Raw genomic sequence first — 18,410 nt, 5'->3', positions numbered from 1 at the left:
GGGGAAAACAGTGTTGCGTGTCTGGGGACTGTATTAATTTCATAGGGGTGCCATAAAAAAAAGTTACCACAAATTCAGTGGCTTAAAACAACAGAAATTTATTTTCTTCCAGTCTGGAGACCAGAATCCCAAATCAAGGTGTTGGCAGGGCAGTGTTCCTTACTGAGATTATAGGGAGAGAATTCTTGCTTGCTTCTTCCAGTCTCTTCCAATCTCTCTTCATAGGGCCTTCTGTACATGTGTGTCCTCTCTCCTTCTGTCTCCCATAAGGATACATCATCAGACTTAGGACCCAGTCAGTTATGTTCAAGTTAATGACATCTGCAAATACCCTCTTTCCAAATAAGGTCACATAAGGGACTGAGGTTAAGACCTGAACGTTTATATCTATATTTGGGGGCTACTATAGAACCCACTGCAGGGACCTGGAAGATGTCTGATATTACTCAGCAGCAGAGGATGACCCTGTAAAGGCAGATTCAGCTGCTGACCGTAAAGGGACTTGAGCTGGCGTGTTTGGAATTTACCCTTGAAGTGAATGGCGAACTGTTGAATTTCTAACAGGGGAGAAACACAGTCAGATTTTCAGTCTGGCTCATGGGGAGTTAGTGTTGGATTTGTCCTTGTAAGAGCTGGTGAAAATGGGGAAGAAGTTGGGGAGTGGAGAATAGTTCAGGATGTAGAAGATGAAGACCAGGAAGAAGACGGGATCCAAAATGACTCCTGGGTTTCCTACTTGAGCAATCTAGCATATTAACTTCAGGAAAAGGGTGGATCGAGGTCTCTGAGGATGCAGGTATCCAGGAACCAATCAGAAAGATGGGTCTAGGGGCGCCTGGGTGGCTCAGTGGGTTAAAGCCTCTGCCTTCAGCTCAGGTCATGATCCCAGGTCCTGGGATCGAGCCCCGCATCGGGCTCTCTGCTCAGCGGAGAGTCTGTTTCCTCCTATCTCTCTCTCTGCCTGCTTCTCTGCCTACTTGTGATCTCTGTCTGTCAAATAAATAAATAAAATCTTTAAAAAAAAAAAAAAAAGAAAGATGGGTATACGGCTTAGACCTCTCCCTGGCACGTAAATAAAATTTGGGAGAGGGTGACAGAAGCTTGGAGAGCACCAATTTTTCCCCATCATTTTATTACAAAAATTTTCAAACATACATAAATGCATAAAGAATTGTACAGCGAGGGGTACCTGGCTGGCTCAGTCAGTAGAGCATGTGAATCTTAATCTCAGGGTTGTGAGTTCCTGAGTTCATGACATGGAGTTGGGTGTGGAGCCTACTTTATTTTATTTTATTTTTTTTAAAGATTTTATTTATTTATTTATTTATTTGACAGAGATCACAAGGAGGCAGAGAGGCAGGCAGAGAGAGTGAAGGAAGCAGGCTCCCTGCTGAGCAGAGAACCTGATGAGGTGCTCGATCCCAGGACTCTGAGATCACGACCTGAGCTGAAGGCAGAGGCTTTAACCCACTGAGCCACCCAGGTGCCCCTGGAGCCTACTTTAAATTAAAAAAAAAAAAAAGAGAAAAGAATTTTACAGTGGATACCCATGTACCCACCATCTAGAATCTATAATTATCTGTATTTTTTGGATGTTTTCTGTTTTCTATACTTGCTTTATCGTACATCTCTCCATTTCTTTGAGCATCATCAACCCATCTTGTTTTGTATGTGTTTCAGATAGTAGCACACTTCACTTCAACACTTAAGCATGAATATCATTAATCAGAGTTCAGTGTTTAGTAAAATGCACAAATCCTAAGTATATTTCACAAAGGTGATGAATGCATCCACCTATGTACCCCAAATCTCTCTCAAGGTACAGAACATTTCTTTCTTTCTTTTTAAGATTTATTTATTTATTTTAGAGAGAGAGACTGCACACGCAAGAGGGGGAGAGACGGAGAGGGAGAGGGTCCCCAAGCAGGCTCCCCAGTGAGCACAGAGCCCGACGCAGGGCTCGATCCCATGACTCTGAGATCATGGCCTGAGCTGAAATCAAGAGTCAGATGCTTAACCAACTGAGCCACCCAGGCATCCCAGGATATAGAACATTTCTATCACCCAGAAAGTTCCCTGTGCCCCTTACAGTCAATTGCTGTCTCTACCCCAACCCCAGAGGTAACCACTGTTTTCCTTTTTCTTTTCTTTTCTTCTTCTTCTTTTTTTTTTTTTTTTAAGATTTTATATATTTATTTGACAGAGGGTGAACACAAGCAGGGGGAGCAGGAGCACCAGGCTGAGGGAGAGGGAGAAGCAGGCTCGCCGGCGTGCAGGGAGCCCAATGTGGGGCTCGATCCCAGAACCCTGGGATCATGACCTGGGCTGAAGGCAGAAGCTTAATGACTGAGCCACCCAGGCGTCCCCCTTTTTTTATTTTCGACCATAGGGTAGTTTGGTCTGTTCTAGAACTTAACGTAAATGGAGCCATACAGGATATGCTCCTTGGTGTCTGACTTCTTTCACTTGGCACAATGCCTCTAAGACTTATTTCTGTTGTTGCGTGTATCCATTGTTTGTCCCTTTTTATTGGTGAGCCGTATTCTGTTGTAAGGATACTTAAAGAATACCTATTTTTAAGGGGTGGGAAAAGACTTAGAGACCAAGGAGACTTAGAAGGAACAGTGAAGGCGGTAGGAAAAGCACCTAGGAAGAATGTCAAGGAAAATCATCTGAATCAGTTACAATTAAGTTTGAGTACGTATAACATAAAAGCTAAATAATAGAAGCTCAAGTCACATGAGCATTTTTCTCTCTCATGTAAAAGAAGTCTGAGGGCGCCTGGGTAGCTCAGTTTGTTAAGCATCTGCCTTTGGCTCAGGTCATGATCCTGGGGTCCTGAGATGGAGTCCTGTGGCAGGCTCCCTGCTTAGTGGAGAGTTTGCTTCTCCCTCTCCCTCTGCTCTTCCACCCCTCCCCCACTCATACACAAGAGTGTGTGTGTGCTCTTTCTGTGAAATAAATAAAATCTAATAAAAAAAGAAGAAGAAGAAGTCTGGCGGTAGACAGCCCTGAAGTGGTATGGCATTTCATTGTGCCATCACCAGCCTGGGTTCCTAGCTTTCTGCTCGGCTAGCTTCAGTGAAGGCTTCTATCCTCAGTGTCACCTCATGGTTAATATGGCTGCTGGAGCTCCAGCCATCCCATCTGCTTTCCAAACTTTGGCAACAGAAGGAGGAACCATGGGGGCAGGGCGAGGAGTGGCGTGCTTTCCAGCTAAACCAATCATTTTTAGCCCCCTTCCTTCAAGTTTCATACATATCCACTTAACATCTCATTGGCTGGAACTTAATCACGTGGCCCACACCACTAGGGAAAGTGGTCTTTTAGTTAGCCACTGGGCACAGTGCCACTGCGAATATAATGATATTTTTGTTACTAGGAGGGGAAACGGATATTGGCTGTTAGCAGCCTCCTCTGCCCTCTCTCTTTGAGACCTGGTGGCCAAGCCTTTGTATCCGCAACTTCTCATAAACTGAAGCCTGTGTTCAGTAGATTTCCATCCTCCTGAGTCCCCAGGGCACCTTCTTTCTCTGAGGGTTGGTTTCTCTGTCTTTTCTGTACCTTTTCCTGGTAAGGGTCCTCCTGGGTCTCTGACGGACTTCCTGGGCTGTCAGTGTTTGACAGGTGGTGGAACGAAAGGGAAAGTATTTAAGAACTTTTGCAGAGAGCTTTATGTGTGCACTTTCCTCCACTCCTGGGCCTCTCCCACGGCTGTGGCCGGCACCCCTCCCTCCTGGTCTTTGGTCAGCCTCCCCTGATCAGGAGAGCTGTGGAAGTCGACTTCTCTGGAAGTTAGAAACTCAAAGGGAAAAGGGTGGCATTTGGAGACATACCTGGGTTCAGAACCTTTCTGGGCAGATCTTCCTGAGACTCACTGATAGACTGGGGATAGTAGCAACAGCCTTCCAGGTGTAGCTAGATTGAGAGGAGTGGGAGATGCAGGCCCATGGCTGGTCCTCTGATGAGGAGGAATTGGAGCTTACCCAGATCTGGGCCCATGACCTCTGGGAATATAGGTCAGTGTACAGGAGAGTCCGCATGGCCCGCTGGAATCTGAGCTTTTGGCCAGCTCAGGGTTCACTGTACCGCACACCCCTGACCTTGACTCCAGGCCCTCACAGGGCAGCCTGGAGCCCCCTGGAGGAGAGATGGAGGTTAACAGGATGTCTCATTCCCTCCTTGTGTTTCTCAAAGTGAGGAGACCTCACCAGACAGTGCCCTTCTTTCTCCGACAATGCCAGACTTGGGCCGACTCGATGCTGTGGCTTCTTTGCCTTCCCTCTACCCCGCCCTCAAAAATAGCAGAGTCGGCTCACCCCCTCCCAGCCTCATGCATAGGCCTTGCGTTCTCCAGCCAGTGGGCCCTATCTCCGTGTACGTGGCTTACATACATTTCCGTGGCTTGATCCTGTGGTTCTTCACATGCATGCCTGTTCTGGGGGGAAAAAAATAATAGCTTACATCCTCCGACAGCTTAATGGGCCGTCAGCACGGGGACTGGAGAGAAAGTCAGAGGGAGCAGGTGCAGCGAGCCTGGGGGAAGCTCTTGGCTGCCAAAGGGCCAGATTGGACTGAGTACAGCCGTGGCCAGACGCCCTAGTGACCTGTTGACACCATTCTCAGGCTGCTGGCTGCCCAGGGGCTGGTATATTGTGACAGAAGGGGAGGAGCCAGGGCCCCATGGAGAATTTGGCTCAAACCTGAGACCTGAGTGGGACAGTGCATTCCTCCACTCATTCATTCCCTCCACACACGTTTCCCGAGATCCTGCCGCATGTGGGCCTGTGGGTTCTGGGCACACACAGTGATGACCGAGACACCCAGTTCCTGTCCCAGGGGCACAGAGACGACTGGGCAAGAGCAACCAAGCCGCTAGAAGTCCATACTGCTGTCGTTTTGAGCAGAGACGCCAGGGAAGACATCCAGGAAGAAGCTCCGTCTGAGCAGATGATGGGACGAGGCCCAGACAGGGTGAGGGGCAGCGAGAGGGTCACTCATGCCGCTGCAGGAGAGACCCCTGTGGTGGAGCTCTGGGGGCCTTTCTGCGGGGCTCTGCCCCTGTGGGCCCAGCCTGCCGTCCCCAGGAGGGGCATCCGTGCATGGGCTCCGCAGCCTGGTCGGGTAAACGGCAGCTCGACTTCCCTGCAGCCTTTTCTTCCCTCTTCTCCGAAGGGAGCCTCCATTGAAATTATAGAAATAAGTGCCAGCTTTTGAGTCTGCCATTAAACCACATCCCTGCCAGGCCTTGGAGCCACCCTCTCGCCCACACTCAGCCAGCCCTGGGCTCCATCTCGCGCCGGGGCCTTGTTCGGAGGAGGGAGGGCTCCCCGGGGGCAGTGCCTCAGCCCTCCACCCCGAAAGCTGCTCTGCGCCCCATGCCAGGGATGGGCTCGGTATACGAATGGTACCCAAGGAGGAGGGGCTCAGGAAGTGACATCGCTCGGCCCGCCCAACCTCCTTAGTCCCTATAAAAAGCAAAATGGTGACTCAGAGAGGAGAGTTGGAAGCATCCTGCCTCCTGCTCCCACTGTGAATTTTTAGACTTGGAATGAGGCAGGAGGCAAAGGAAAGAAACAGCGGCTCGAAATCCGCGGCTGACATGCTATTAAGCAGGTGGCAACAGTAGAGCCGCTCCTCCCCGACTCCCAGCAGCCCTGGAGCTGCAGCCGCGGGGCCTGCTGGCGCTCCCCAGCCCCTCACGAGGCCCAGGCCCCCCGCGCAGCCCCCGCCTGGGCCAGGCCATGCATGCTGCGGCGGGGGGGCATGGCAGCCGGGGGTCGCCGTCGGCGCCCACTGCGCTACCAGTCCCTGGCGGCCCTCGTGGAGGACTCTCAGTGGCCTTTCTTGTTCCTTGTCTCAGACTTCAGCTACGGGGCCGACGACTACGACGGAGAGGGGAATGAGGAGCAGAAGGGGCCCCCGGAGGGCTCGGAGACCATGCCGTACATCGACGAGTCGCCCACCATGTCACCCCAGCTCAGTGCCCGTGGCCAGGGCGGCGGGGATGGCATCTCCCCCACCCCACCTGAGGGGCTGGCACCTGGGGTAGGTACACCTGCTTTTCCTTTGGGGTTGGAGAAGATGGGGGAGTTCTAGGGGAGGGGGCCAGGCAGGTCTGGGGGTCACGGGCCAGGCTCTGCTTGCAATGCTACTGGGGGGGGAGCAGGGCTGGGGAAACATGGACCTGGATGCTCTTGGTGCCCTCGTCTTCTCATTCCAGTCCTGGGCCCCTTGCGCTCCCCGCCCCCACCCCCACCTGCTGCTCTCTCTGCCACCCCTGCTTCTTCTACCAGCCATCTGCTTCCCTGGATACCCTCACTTCCTCTCTCAGCTTTCTTTACCAGCCCCTCTCGAGCAGGATGGGGTCTGGGGGAGGGAACCAGTTCTTCTCTCCGGCCCGGAGCCGGGCAGGGGCTGCACACGTGACCCGTGGGCTGTAGACGTCCAGATGCCGGCTCAGCAAAGCAAGGCTGGTCTCTGTGCTCTCTGCGGGGTGGAGTGAGCTGCTCAGGCAGTGTTCCCCGAAGATCAAGGGCCCTATTCTGCCCACCTCTGGAAGGGAATGAGTCCTAATGGTGTCCCCCTCTCCTCTTATCAACTGACAGGAGCTCTGCTCCAAAGAGAAGCATTTTACAAGGAATATTAAGTACGTGCTTTGAGACAGGCTAAGAGGTTTGCAGTCCTTGTAATTAATGCTGCTTCTGGCTGCAGGGCCCAGCTCTGTCTGCATCCAGCTTGTACAGGGGCATCTAAGCGAGCGACACGGAGGGGCTCCTGGGGACTGTTTTTCTGGAGTTGGGGAGCATCAAAGCCATTCCTCCATGTGGGGGTGGGGGTGGGGCTTGGAGGGCCCAGTCCTGCTCAGTAGAGGGCTTATCCAGGTATGTTTTGGGAAGGGGGGCCCTTTCTTCCATCCTTCCTGAGGAGCAGTCACTGAGGTATCGGGGAGTACTTGTTCCCATCCTAAAGGGCCCAGTAAGCCCCACTCCAGCAGGGGGCCTGCTGGGACTCTACCATTTCTGGAGAGCCCCCTGCTTCTTTCCCTCCCAGCCTCCTTGGCCACCCTCCGCCCATCCACAGAGCTCTCACCCCCCTCTTTGCACACCGGGGTGGCTGTTATAGCCTTTGGCAACAAGGGCCTTGGCAACCAGCTTCCCACTTGGGGGAAGCCACATTGTTGCCATGGCAACAGAGGCCGAGGCTGAGCTTAGTGGCTGCCAGGCGGTGCAAGTTTGGAAAGATGGTGGGGGCAAGTGGGAGGTGGAGGGGCTGGGTGAGGTTCAGGACCCCTCACAGCCAGCATTCTGGGCTGTTGTCCTGTCATCCTTAAGGAAGGTGAGAGACCACCATCTTGGACAGGCAGGGGAGGGTTTTTCTACTGATAAAGGAAGGAGTATTCTGGGACCTGAACTGAGGCCAGCCAGGGGAAACAAGGAGAAAACCCTTGCCTCCCATCTCTGCCTTCGGGTCTCTGACCTAATAGAGCTCAGAGGACCCCTGGAGGACTCAGCTCTTATCCCCACTAGGAGCAGGTGCAGGAAGATTCATGGGAGGACCCAACCCAGGGCCAGGAATGCTGGCTGAGAGCTGAGAACGGGTAGCTAAGTAGAGCTGCTCGCTGTCAAGAAAAGTGCCTTTGCCATCTTCTTCTCCCCTCTCGGCCTTCCTTCTTGCTCCCTGTCCCGGCTCCTTCCCTCATCACATGACCACCTTGCTTGTTCGCTGGCCCGGTCCATTTTTAGATTCCTTGGTGAGAGGTACTGTTGGGTGCTTTCTCCAGTGAAACAGGCACAGCAGGGGACCCACCCCATTCCACCTTCCTGCCTGGAGTTCCGAGGTTTTGGGGCAGTGACTTTTTTTCACTTTGTGGCTGCTCATTTTGCTGGGTGGCTCAGGAGGGAATAACATGGTTTGAGAACTTTGAAGTCCAGAGATGCTACAGTGACAGCTGACGAAAGGGCTTGGGGCTTGGGAACCCCAGAGTTGAGTTTTTACACCATTGGCTAGAAGACATGCTGAGGGCGGGGAGCATTTATCCAACCAGGGGATCCTGGTGAAGATCGCAGCCTGGTGCACGCCCTGCCTGCAGGCCTTCCCTCCTAGAGTTAGTTTGCATTCCCCACCTTTCTGCTGGATCACTGGCTCCACCTAGTGGACTCCACAAGTATTGCTGTTTACATTGAGGTGCTGGAGAGAGTTGACACACCCCTTCCTGAGTACTGGTTGGGGGGGGTGTTGGTTAAAAAGAAAAAAACAAAAACAAAACAAAAAAAAGAAAACCAAGGTTTCTGCTGCTTGGCTCTGTTCATTTGGCCAGGCAGGGCCCCTCCCTGCCAGGCTTCCTGTTGGGGCCTTAGGAACCAAGGGGACTTTTGGACTAAATTAGACAATTGTTCTAGATATTCAGATTTCTGGCCTCTGGCAGCTGGGCATTTCATACCCAAACATGCAGCCAGCTTGTTCCGGGGAGCCTAAGGTTTGGTCTTTGTATTTGGTCAGGGTACTCCAGAGAAGCAGGACCAATAGGATCTGTATCTAGATCTAGATCTGTAGAGAGATTTACCATAAGGAATTGGTGCCACGTCATTATGGAGGCCGGGAAGTCCCAAGACCTGCCATCAGCAAGCTGGACACACAGGAATGACGTATAGTTAGTTCTAGGTTGAGCCTAAAGCCCTGAGAACAGCAGAGCCCAGTGGTGTGAGTTGCAGCCTGAAGCCCCCAGGCTCAAAATCCAAGAGGATCCGGTGTTTCAGGCTGCGTCAGAAGCCTGGAAGAGACTCATGGCTCAGCTCAACTGGTAGGACGAGTTCCCTCTTATTCAGCCTTTTTGTTCTATTTGGGTCTTCAGTGGATTAGATGAGGCCCACCGCCCACATTAGGGAGAGCAATCTGCTTTACCCAGATTCAGATGTTAATTTCACTCAGAAACGCTCTCACCAACACACGCAGAATAATTTTGACCAAATGTCTGGGTACCCATGGCCCAGGCAGCTTGACACATGAAAGGAACATGAGCTTTGACTAGATGAACACCTGCTACTCTCTAGCTGTAGGATCTGGAAAAGTGACATAACCCCTCTGAGCCTCACTTTCCTCAGCTTTATTTCTTTTTATTTTAAGATTTTTTTTTTATTTGAGAGAGAGAACAGAGGGTGGAGCAGAGGGAGAGAGAGAATCTCAAGCAGATTCCAAGCTAAGCATGGAGCCTGATGTGGGGCTCGATCTCACGAGCCTGAGATCATAACCTGAGCCGAAATCAAGAGTTGGACGCTTAACCGACTGAGCCACCAGGGTGCCTCCTTGCTACTCTCTTTAAGTAGGACCAACTCCCCAAAGGGATGGTGAGAGGAGGGACTGGGATGACTCAGGTAAAGCCCACAGCATTGGGTCGGACTCATCCTTTGTGACTGGGACCTATAAGACTTTTCTCGCTTTTGGAGCCAAGCTTTTGGAGCTTTTGGAGCCAAGACCATTGCAAGGACCTAGGCTCAAGGCATTTGCTAGACAACAACTGAGTCTGCCTTTTGCAACCTCCTTTGTGAGGTTGGATCAGTCCTGCCAGGTTTGGGAGCCCAGATGAAGCCAGGTCCCCGCAGTGTTGGCAGGACAGACCCATACTCCTCCCTCCCTGCCACACCCCTACAGCCTTGCCCTGCTGCTCCTATAGTAGATATGCCCCAGCTGAGCAGAGCTCCTTAGTAGGGCCAGGGCCCCCTATCAGTGCTGGCTCTATTCAGTTGAGAGTCCTGTGCCTGGTTCCATCTTGGGAAGGAAGGGCAGGGAATCTCGATCTCAGCTAACAAGTGGGGGCCCACTTTCCTCTGCTATGACCAGGGTCTTACAGAAAAGCTTGCTCCCCCCAAGCCATAGACTCCTCCGTCACCCGTCTTGGGAGATGCCCTAAAAAGCAGAAGCAAGGCAAAGATATGGGTGTTGTCTCAGTGCTAGAGCACTTACCAGCTGTGCGACCCGAGGGATGTCAGGGATGTCACTTTCCCTGTCTGGGCTCCAGTGTACTGATCTGTAAAGGGAAGATACTGAGAATTTCCTCCTTCCTGACCTCACGCAGCTGTTGGGAGGTTTCCGTGCGATGGGGTTAGGCAGAGCGCTGTGCAGTCATGAAGTTTGTACATGTGCAGTTGGGACTGCTCAGCGTCAGACTCATTCTGTAGTTCCTGGGGTATCCAGAGGCAGTTCGAATAAAAGGCTGAATTGAGGGGTTCAGACTTTATATAGCAGGAGAATCCAAAGTAAGGGTGGAAGAGTGTTGAAGGGATCACTGTTCTCCTTCTGGCCTCCTCAAACCCACCCCACCCCACCCCACCCCCACCCCCAGTGCTTGGACTTGCCCTGAGCCTAGTTTCTCCAGGAGCGCCTGCTAGAGCTTTCTTTTGCTTGGATGATGTGCCGGCGAGCCTTCTACCCTCAGGGCTGTGGGCTGGTTGCTTCTGCCAGGAGGGCCTCCAGACCCCTCCCATCCTGCAAAGAGAACGCACAAAAACACTAAATGCAGGTGCTGTTAAAGTACTTTATAAACACTGGCTTGCTTCACCCGCACCACGACCCTGTGAGGAAGGCACCACCATTGCCCTGTGTTAAGCTACGGAAACTGGGGTGCAGAGAGGTAACACCACCTACCCAGGGCCCCCCAGCTGGCAAGTGGTAGGATCCTCGCCTTGGCCGTTCTCTGTTACCTCTCCCGAACAGGAGCTTTCATGCCTTTGTTCTACTTCTTTCCGGCCGTGTGGCTTTGGGCAACTTGTGGGGTCTTGGTACCCTCGGCTATAAATGAGGACAAATGCCTCCCATGCAGAAGGGTTGCTGCCAGGACCAAGAGACACAGGACCTGTGAAAACGCCTCGTGACAGCCACACAGAGCACTGGTTCCTGAGATGGGAGTTGATTCTGTATCTCTCCTGAGATCTGAACCCGATTTTCCAGGAGGCCCCATCTCAGTTCCCAGTGGTTACTCCAGCCTCGTGAAGGCCCCTGAAGGGAGAGGGGAGAGGGGGCACCGCTGTGAAGGATTCGGGGGGGAGAGGGGCACAAAGCGGAGAGCCCAGCTGCTGGGAAGGAGGTGAGAGTGGTCTTGGGCTCTTTGTCACTTGGCCATGATCTGCCTTCCCTTCTCCCCAGCCCCCACCGCGAAGGTATTCCCCTTAAGCCCACCTTGCTAGACACCAAGCCACTACCAGGAGCTTGAGAGACGAGCAGGGAGAGAAGTGCTGGGAAATCGAGATACAGCCACAGCTTGGCCTCCTGCACTGGGCACTGGTGGGTAGATATTCACCCTTCCTCCCTCCTCAGCCTGTTTCCTTTGGTAGGACTGTGCTCCTTTCAGCCCTAGCACCCCACGTCATATGACCACGTTCCATAGGAACCATCCATCCCATCGAAACCTCTTGATTTGTCTTCTGGGGAGACCCCTTGCCTTGCCCTGTGAGCATTCATGTCTACTCACTAATTATTTTCAGAGCACCCACTTTTTACAAGAGATTGTTCCAACTGCTGTGGGGAATTTGCATGCACAGGGGCTGCCCCCCCCATACCCCCACATACACTCTATTTCAAGGCCATCTATGCAACAACCTTGAGAGATGTCCAGCATCCCAAGGGAGGGGTCATGTGACCTCAGGTAGGGGAACCAGGGAGGGGAGTCTGGGGGAGGCAGCCTCAGATAGCAGGAAGTGTTCTGCCTGGGCACTGGTCAGGAAGAGCATTCAAGGTAAAGAGGGCTATGCAAGTTCTGGAACGTGGGGAAACCTCTGGAAGTTTGAGAAAAGGATAATGGTCTGCTGGGTACTGGGTTCAAAGGAAGAGGTGGGAGGTGAAGCAGGGAGTGAGCTAGGACCCCCCCACTTCTGTGCTCCCCACACCCTACCACCCCTGCCAAAGAAAAGGAGACTAGCTAGTGCCTAACAAGGGCTGACACTTGCCAGGCACTGCCCTACATGTACTAGCCCTCATTGCAACCCTGGAGTTGGTACTGTAATCCCATTTTACAGACAAGGAAACTGGGACCCAGCAGTTTGAATGACTTGGCCAGGGTCACACAAATGGCAAGAGGCAGAGTGAGGATTGAAATCCAGAATCTAGGGAAGTTCTTTTTTCTTTGCTTATTTTACTGCGTAAATAGTGTCATGTACTGACTGACACCCAGCATTTGCTTTATGTAATTAAACTCTATGTATGATTTTTGGAATGGCTTCTACAACAGAGGTGGAAAGGCAGAGTGAGGAGCACAGTTATCAGGAAGATGATGCATCTGATTCTGTCTGTGGCCTTAGTGGACTCTGCCTGCTGCCGGCACTGGCCCCTTGGGGCCAGTTCTTATTGGCCCAGAGTCTCTTGAGCTCCAGCAAATCTGGAGGTGAAGCTTCAGCTTTTGCCCAGAAAGTTGGGAGGGCTGGGAATTGTCAGAGAGGAGGGAGAAGAGGCTTCTAGCCTAGGATGAGGCCTGAAGGTGAGAACGGCCCGGCCCATTAAGGGGAGAGTGAGTAGGAGACTGTTGTCAACAGTTGGATTGGCTGAGTCGCCAGCAAGGGCCCCACTGCCCTTGTTTGGGCTGACTTGGTGGCTTCCTGTGGGCACAGAGGAGCAGTGTTTTAGAAAGAATAATCTGATGTCACCGGGAGGTATGACTGTTGAACAATGGTCTCCTCATTCCCTGCTTAAAATCCTCCAGTGCGTTCCTTTTCTTTTCTCCTAGTGGCAAAATCCAGCTCTTAGCAATGCTGTTAAAGGCTCTGCTGGATCTGACCACTTGACCCCTGCCCACTTCTACGGGTCATTACCAACCTCTCAGCTAGAATGTGAGCCCCATGATGGAGCTTTGTCAGTTTTGTAACCAGATGTTTGTTCATCCAAAAACTAGTGCCTAGAACTGTGCCTGGCACCTAGTAGATGCTCAGTAAATGTTGGCTGAATGATTGAACGCACACTCTCCCCCAGACTGAACTCATTTCCTGTGCTCACATAGTCCTGTCTTTCTTCCCCCGCTGCGCCTGCTGGCGTGGCTAACCCCTGAACGTTTTGGGGTATGAATTTCAATGTTGTCTCCTCCGGAGAACCTTCTCTGACTCTCCCTTTGCTGCATCAGCTGCTCCTATCTTGTGCCCCCAGAGCTCAGTCTACTTTCCCAATCGTAGCACTTGCCACACTTCTTTTTTTAACTTCTTTATTTTCCCTGGTTACATCACTGAAAATTCTAACTTTACAGAAATATGTAATGTAGAAAGTGAAAGTCTCCTAAAGTCCCATCCTACAGACAGAACTTTTGTGAAGAGTTGGTTGTATACTTCTCCTTATTTTTCCATGTGACATATTAGATATATGCTTCCCCCTGCCCTTAAATCATACTGGTACTGTTATGTAATTTACTTTCCTTATTCTACTTAATAAGTCTTGGACATTTTGTATATCAGTAAGTAAAGATCTACCTCACTCTTCTTTCTTTATGAATATCCCATAAGTCACTTAACCATCCCCTTCTGCTAGACATTTGGCTGTTTCTAGTCTTGCACTGGTATAAAGATCACTGCAGTGAATATCTTTGTACAGAGATCTTTGTGCCCTTAGAAGGAATGTGTTTGCAGAAAAATCCCTTAAAGTGCAGATGCTGGGTCAGAGGATGTGAACCTTTAAAATCACAGTAGGTATTTCCACGTTATCCTTTCGGGGAGAGTTGTACTTCAGCCCCATAGTTCTGAGATCGTGTCCTACTCCTGGTGCTGCCTTGGCTCATGATGGTCAGTCTGTCCCCAAGCCTGTCAGCTCCATAGAGGGAGACATAGTGTTCCATTATGGCTGCATTGTGAATGCCCAGTGCACAGGAGGCCGTTAATAAATACTTACTGATTTAGTGGCTAAGAGAATGAGGGATGGAGAATGAGTGTGAGGGAAGGCCATTGGGTTTGGGGAGAGGAAACTGTCAGTGGCTTTGAGAGTGTGCATTTGGCAAGTGTCAGAAATCTCAGTGGGTTAAGCATCTGACTCTTGATTTCAGCTCAGGTCATGACCTCAGGGTTGTGAGGTTGAGCCTCCTGTCTGACTCCACGCTGGGTGTGGAGCCTTTTTAAGATTCTATCTCTCTCCTTCTCCCTTTGCTCCTCCCCACCTCCCTCTTTAAAGAAAGGAAAAGAAAAGAACAGAACTCAAAGAGAAAAGCTCAGTCAGTGACCCTCACCCATGGGGCAGTCCATGCCTCTCACCCTCCATAGTGTGGTTCCAGCCTACTTCTCCAAGTTCACCTCCTGCCCCTTTTCTATTTTGTCCTCCCTCTGTTTTTGCTCACCAGAAGTTCTCCTTTCTGGCCTTCCTCCCTTTGCCTGTAAACTCTTCCCCTTTTCCAGCTACTGCTCAGAAGCCGCTCTCCTGAGAAGCTTTTTCTCTAAGGCAGGGATACTTGCCTTTGTCCTGTGCTCCCACTGTGGTGATCACCAAGACACTGTCTCTTTTGTTCCTGTGGCCTTCGCTTCCCATAGGTTAAGGGCACTCTAGTGGCTGTGTCTCCCAGATTCGTGTTCATAATGCCAGGCTTCACTGGGTATGAAGGAGCAAACACCGTTACCAGGTAGATAGGCAAGACCAGGGCTCAAAATGGAACATGACTGTGACCGTGTAGGGGCGAGATGCTGCAAACTCTGGTTGGGGTGGTGGCTTTAGAAGAGGAAAAGAAGGCAGAACCAAAAGGACTCGGTAAAAGGGATGTGGGGAGGGAGGGAAGGAAGAGTCACAAGATGGTGGCCCTGCCAACAGAAGTGGAGAAGCCAGAAGGGGAAGCTGGCTTAGGGAGGGGGAGGGGTCATTTGCTCTGGATATGTGGAGCCGAGGGGCTGTTGGCAGGACTTCCAAGTGAAGAGAGCCAGCCGACAGTGGAGATGTCTTGCTTGGAGCTGAGCAGGTTGCTGGAGCTACAGGTGGTGACGGGCCACCATCGGCTGAGAAGCGAGAAGGGAGGAGTTCGTCAAGGGGAGAGAGCAGCGGGCTGAGGCCGGGGTCCTGAGTGGGTGACTCCAGGAGGCAGGAGAAGGAAGGGCCCACCTTAGCCGGAGCGGTCAGACTGCCGAGGCTGCGGAGTAGGAGAGAGAGGCCTCTCACTTCGGAATAAGGCAGTTTGGAGACCTTTGGAGGAAGCTGCTACTCTGGAAAGAGGCGCAGGAGCCAGACTGAGGCAGTGGAGTGTGGAGGAGGCAGAAAGGAAGCTCAGGTCCAGGGCTGGCTCAGGGCACTCGGAGGGGAAAGGAAGGGGAGCGTCGCTGGGACTTGTGAGTCATTTCCCCCCCCCCCCCACCGGGGGAGGACTGAGGGCCTCTGAGTGGTGTCTGTGTGCCCGATGGCAATGGAAGGGCATTCTCCTTACTCACTGGAATTTCCAGCCAGCTGGGGTGGGGTGGAGCAGAGACGCCTTGGATGTTTAGGGAGCAGCTTCTGAGAGGTTCCAGGGTTTGGGGAAGAAGTGGGTGTTGATCTGGCTATGCTGGTTAGGGGCGTGGGGAACGAAGACCGGGCTACTCCAGGAGACTTCCAAGGGTATTTCATGCCCCCTTGGGCAGGGGAAGGGACACAAGAGGGACCCTTGGGCTCTCGGGCCCTTCTCCCATTCCATCTGCTCGTCTGACTCATGGGGGCAGTCCGGCTGTGCTCTTGAAGCTTGCAGGGTAGGAGACAGAAATGGTGGCAGAGAGCCCTGGGGCTGGCACACTTGTGCCCTGGGGAATGCCAGGCCCAGTTGTTCCCAAGCCCCAGGAGCAGCCTCACCCGCCCAAACCAAATGAGGAATTGTGGCTGAAAGGGCCCTTCAGATGTGCTCTGGCTATTTATAACCCAAGCAGGGAAGGGACAGGGAAAAACCAGGGACCGAGGGAAGGGGCGGGGTGGAAGGTGGGGTGTGCGTCTGTGGAACCCTGTCAGCCCTGAGGCCCCAAGAGCCTACCCCAAATCCCTCCATCTGTTTTTCAGCTTTAGTGACAGGGAGTCAGCCGGGAGGACAGATTCTCTGTGGCGGGAGCCCCATCTCAAGCTCAGAGCTCCCACAGACCTTTTGGGGGGTTGGGATAGACCATTTCCATTCTTCTCTATTTCCCTCTTCTCTCCTCAGCCCTCCACCCAGCTTGGAGGCTCAGCCAGGGGCCCTTTCTCAGTTGAGGTGCCCAGTGGAAAGGAGAGGCAGAATGGCACGCAGTTGACCTTACTTTGGAACTCCTTTCCAAAGAGTTTGAATCCTCCCCGCTGTGGCCATTACTACCCGACAGGGTGTAGGACTTGTCCCTAAGGAGGCTGGTGATAGATACACACACCAGTGGACAGCTCAGACACCGCATCACTAAGAGCCACGCTGACTGGTCCCAGCAACTGTATATTGACTGGAAGAGAGAATTGTGAGCTAGAAGCATCAGGAAGATTTCAGGGGCTCCCTGGCTGGAGACATTGTGGAGGGGCTGGTCGCAGATTGAGGGGGTTGGTTTGACTGGGGCTGAAGGGCTCACCACCGGAACCCTGAACTTCCACTTGGTCTACCTGGGTGGTGGCGCTGATGATTCGGGTCTACACGGGGAAGTGGTGGGTTGGTCGTGTGTGACGCTGAACTGGATTCCAGGATGCCGGTTCCGGTGAGGAAGTGGGACGGGGGGGGTTAATATTCAGGGAACACGACCACCACCCTGTGTCTCCCGGACCCACACAATTCCCAGCACCCCTCAAAAAAAACAACCAGCTGCAAGAAGGCAGCAGCCTTGTCTGTGGGCCTGATTCAGGTCACCTGTGTGTTTCATTTAGACATTTTGTTTGGTTTTAACGTCACTGATCTGCCACCATTTTTAAACGAAGAGATCAGCTAAAAATCCACATTGCCAGCTTCTCTAGGACAATCTGAGATGGCACAGCCCGCACTGTCCCAGCAGCCAGCAGCGGGGAGCTGGGTGGTGGCTTTTCCCCTCCACCCAGCAGCCCTCCCCGCCAACCCCCCACCGCTGCCCCCATGCCTACCTGGCTCACTTCCATTGATCTGAAGGGCTGCTGGAGTTTGCGGCCTTTGCCCTAGGTGTTGTGTGGTGATAGAGCCTTTCCCAGGTGCTGCCCCTGAACGCCTCCCCCAGGGGAGTAAGACTATTTTCCTCTCTAGCTGGGGCCTACTCGGCCACAAACGTAAACTTCTCTGTCTGGATGGGCTTAGCCTCTGCCGTCCTTGAGGAAGCCAAGGGAAGCAGACTGGGGGCAGGAAGGGCAGCTGGTGTTACCCGTCCTGGGTTTCCTGTACCCTCTGCCATGGGCCTGGGCTCTGCAGGGCAGAGGCCCCTCTCGAGGCAAAAGCGCTCCAAGGAGGTGGGAGTGCGCGTCCCAGCAGCATCTGTGAGTAGGAGATGGGGCAGCTCCCGCCAGCCAAGGTGGGCCTGCCGCAGACCCCGGCTGGCACTTTTTGGTGCTGTTGTGGTGAGGCGGCCGAGGCCTCCTTTTGCACAAAGCCTTGTGCTTCCAGCCGCCGTGGCTAGAGAAGCTGTTTCCTCTTACCAGGCCCTAGCCTCCCTCCGCAAAGGTGTCAGAATCGGCGGCGGAGATGAGAAAGGGGCTCAGCCTGGGGCTCTCCCCGGGTGCGAGCAAGGTTCGCCCGGCCCTTCCAGAGGCCGAGCGGGCAGCTGTTCCTCCGCTCCTCCCCCTGTCGGCCCGGGCTCTGGTGAGGGGCTGTAAATAAAGCCTGTCTCTGGAAAGCGGACCTCCCCCCCGCGGCCGGCCCGTCTGCGGCCTCCCCTCGCCCCTCCTCCGCGCGCCAGAAGCCTCCGCCAGCCGCCGGCCGGTGACCGCAGAGAAGGAACGGCTCCACCTCACGAGTCAAGTCGTGCATTTCCTGTGTATTAATAGCAAACGCGAGCCTCCGAGTCCAGAAAGGGCGGGATCTGTGGGGCCGGCGGCGGCAGCGGCGGCGGCGGCGGCGGGGCGGCCGGCCCGAGCTCGCTAGCGGCGGCCGGGGAGCGCGGGGCCCCGCCTGCGCCCGGGCCCGGCACGCACAGCGGGAAGGGCAGCGGCGGCTGGCGGGGGCGCCTCCTCCTGCTCGGCCGCGCGGTCTCTCCAGGGACAGCCCTAAGCTCGCGGCGGCGGCGGCGGGGCTGCCGGAGCTGCCAGAGCTGCCCGAGCGCCGCTTCCCCTCTCCCGGGCCGGGGGCGCGCGCGAGGCGGCCCGCAGCCCCGGCGCGCGGGAGGGCCGGGAAGCGGCAGCGGGAAAGGGTTCATAATGGAGCCTTTCATCGGGAGCCGGTGGCGGGGCGCCAGGACTGACTCCCGGGAGGCCAGCATGCTGGTTTAGGCCTGCCCTGCACGCTCTTCCCCTCCCTGCCCGCCTGCCTCCCTCCGGGGCGGCGGCGGCAACGGCTGCTGCTGCTGCGTGGACCCCGCTTCCTGTTTGCCCTCCGC

The 18,410-nt window shown here is 53.7% G+C and overlaps 1 protein-coding gene across 1 annotated transcript in view; it reads left to right on the top strand.

The window, feature by feature from the left end:
• LOC116862925 (active breakpoint cluster region-related protein-like) overlaps positions 1–18,410 on the top strand; it is a gene marked incomplete at its 3' end in the record, with an annotated part of 79,894 nt that overhangs the window by 37,121 nt on the left and 24,363 nt on the right. The window contains exon 3 of the mRNA XM_032850375.1: positions 5,864–6,048. Within this exon, the coding sequence (XP_032706266.1) occupies positions 5,864–6,048 (185 nt within the window). The remainder of the gene's footprint in view (positions 1–5,863; positions 6,049–18,410) is intronic.

The sequence above is a fragment of the Lontra canadensis genome, unplaced genomic scaffold, assembly GCF_010015895.1.
Source record: "Lontra canadensis isolate GAN:19392208 unplaced genomic scaffold, GSC_riverotter_1.0 scaffold390, whole genome shotgun sequence".
Classification (NCBI taxonomy): domain Eukaryota; kingdom Metazoa; phylum Chordata; class Mammalia; order Carnivora; family Mustelidae; genus Lontra; species Lontra canadensis.
This window is presented reverse-complemented; position numbering and strand designations above follow the sequence as displayed.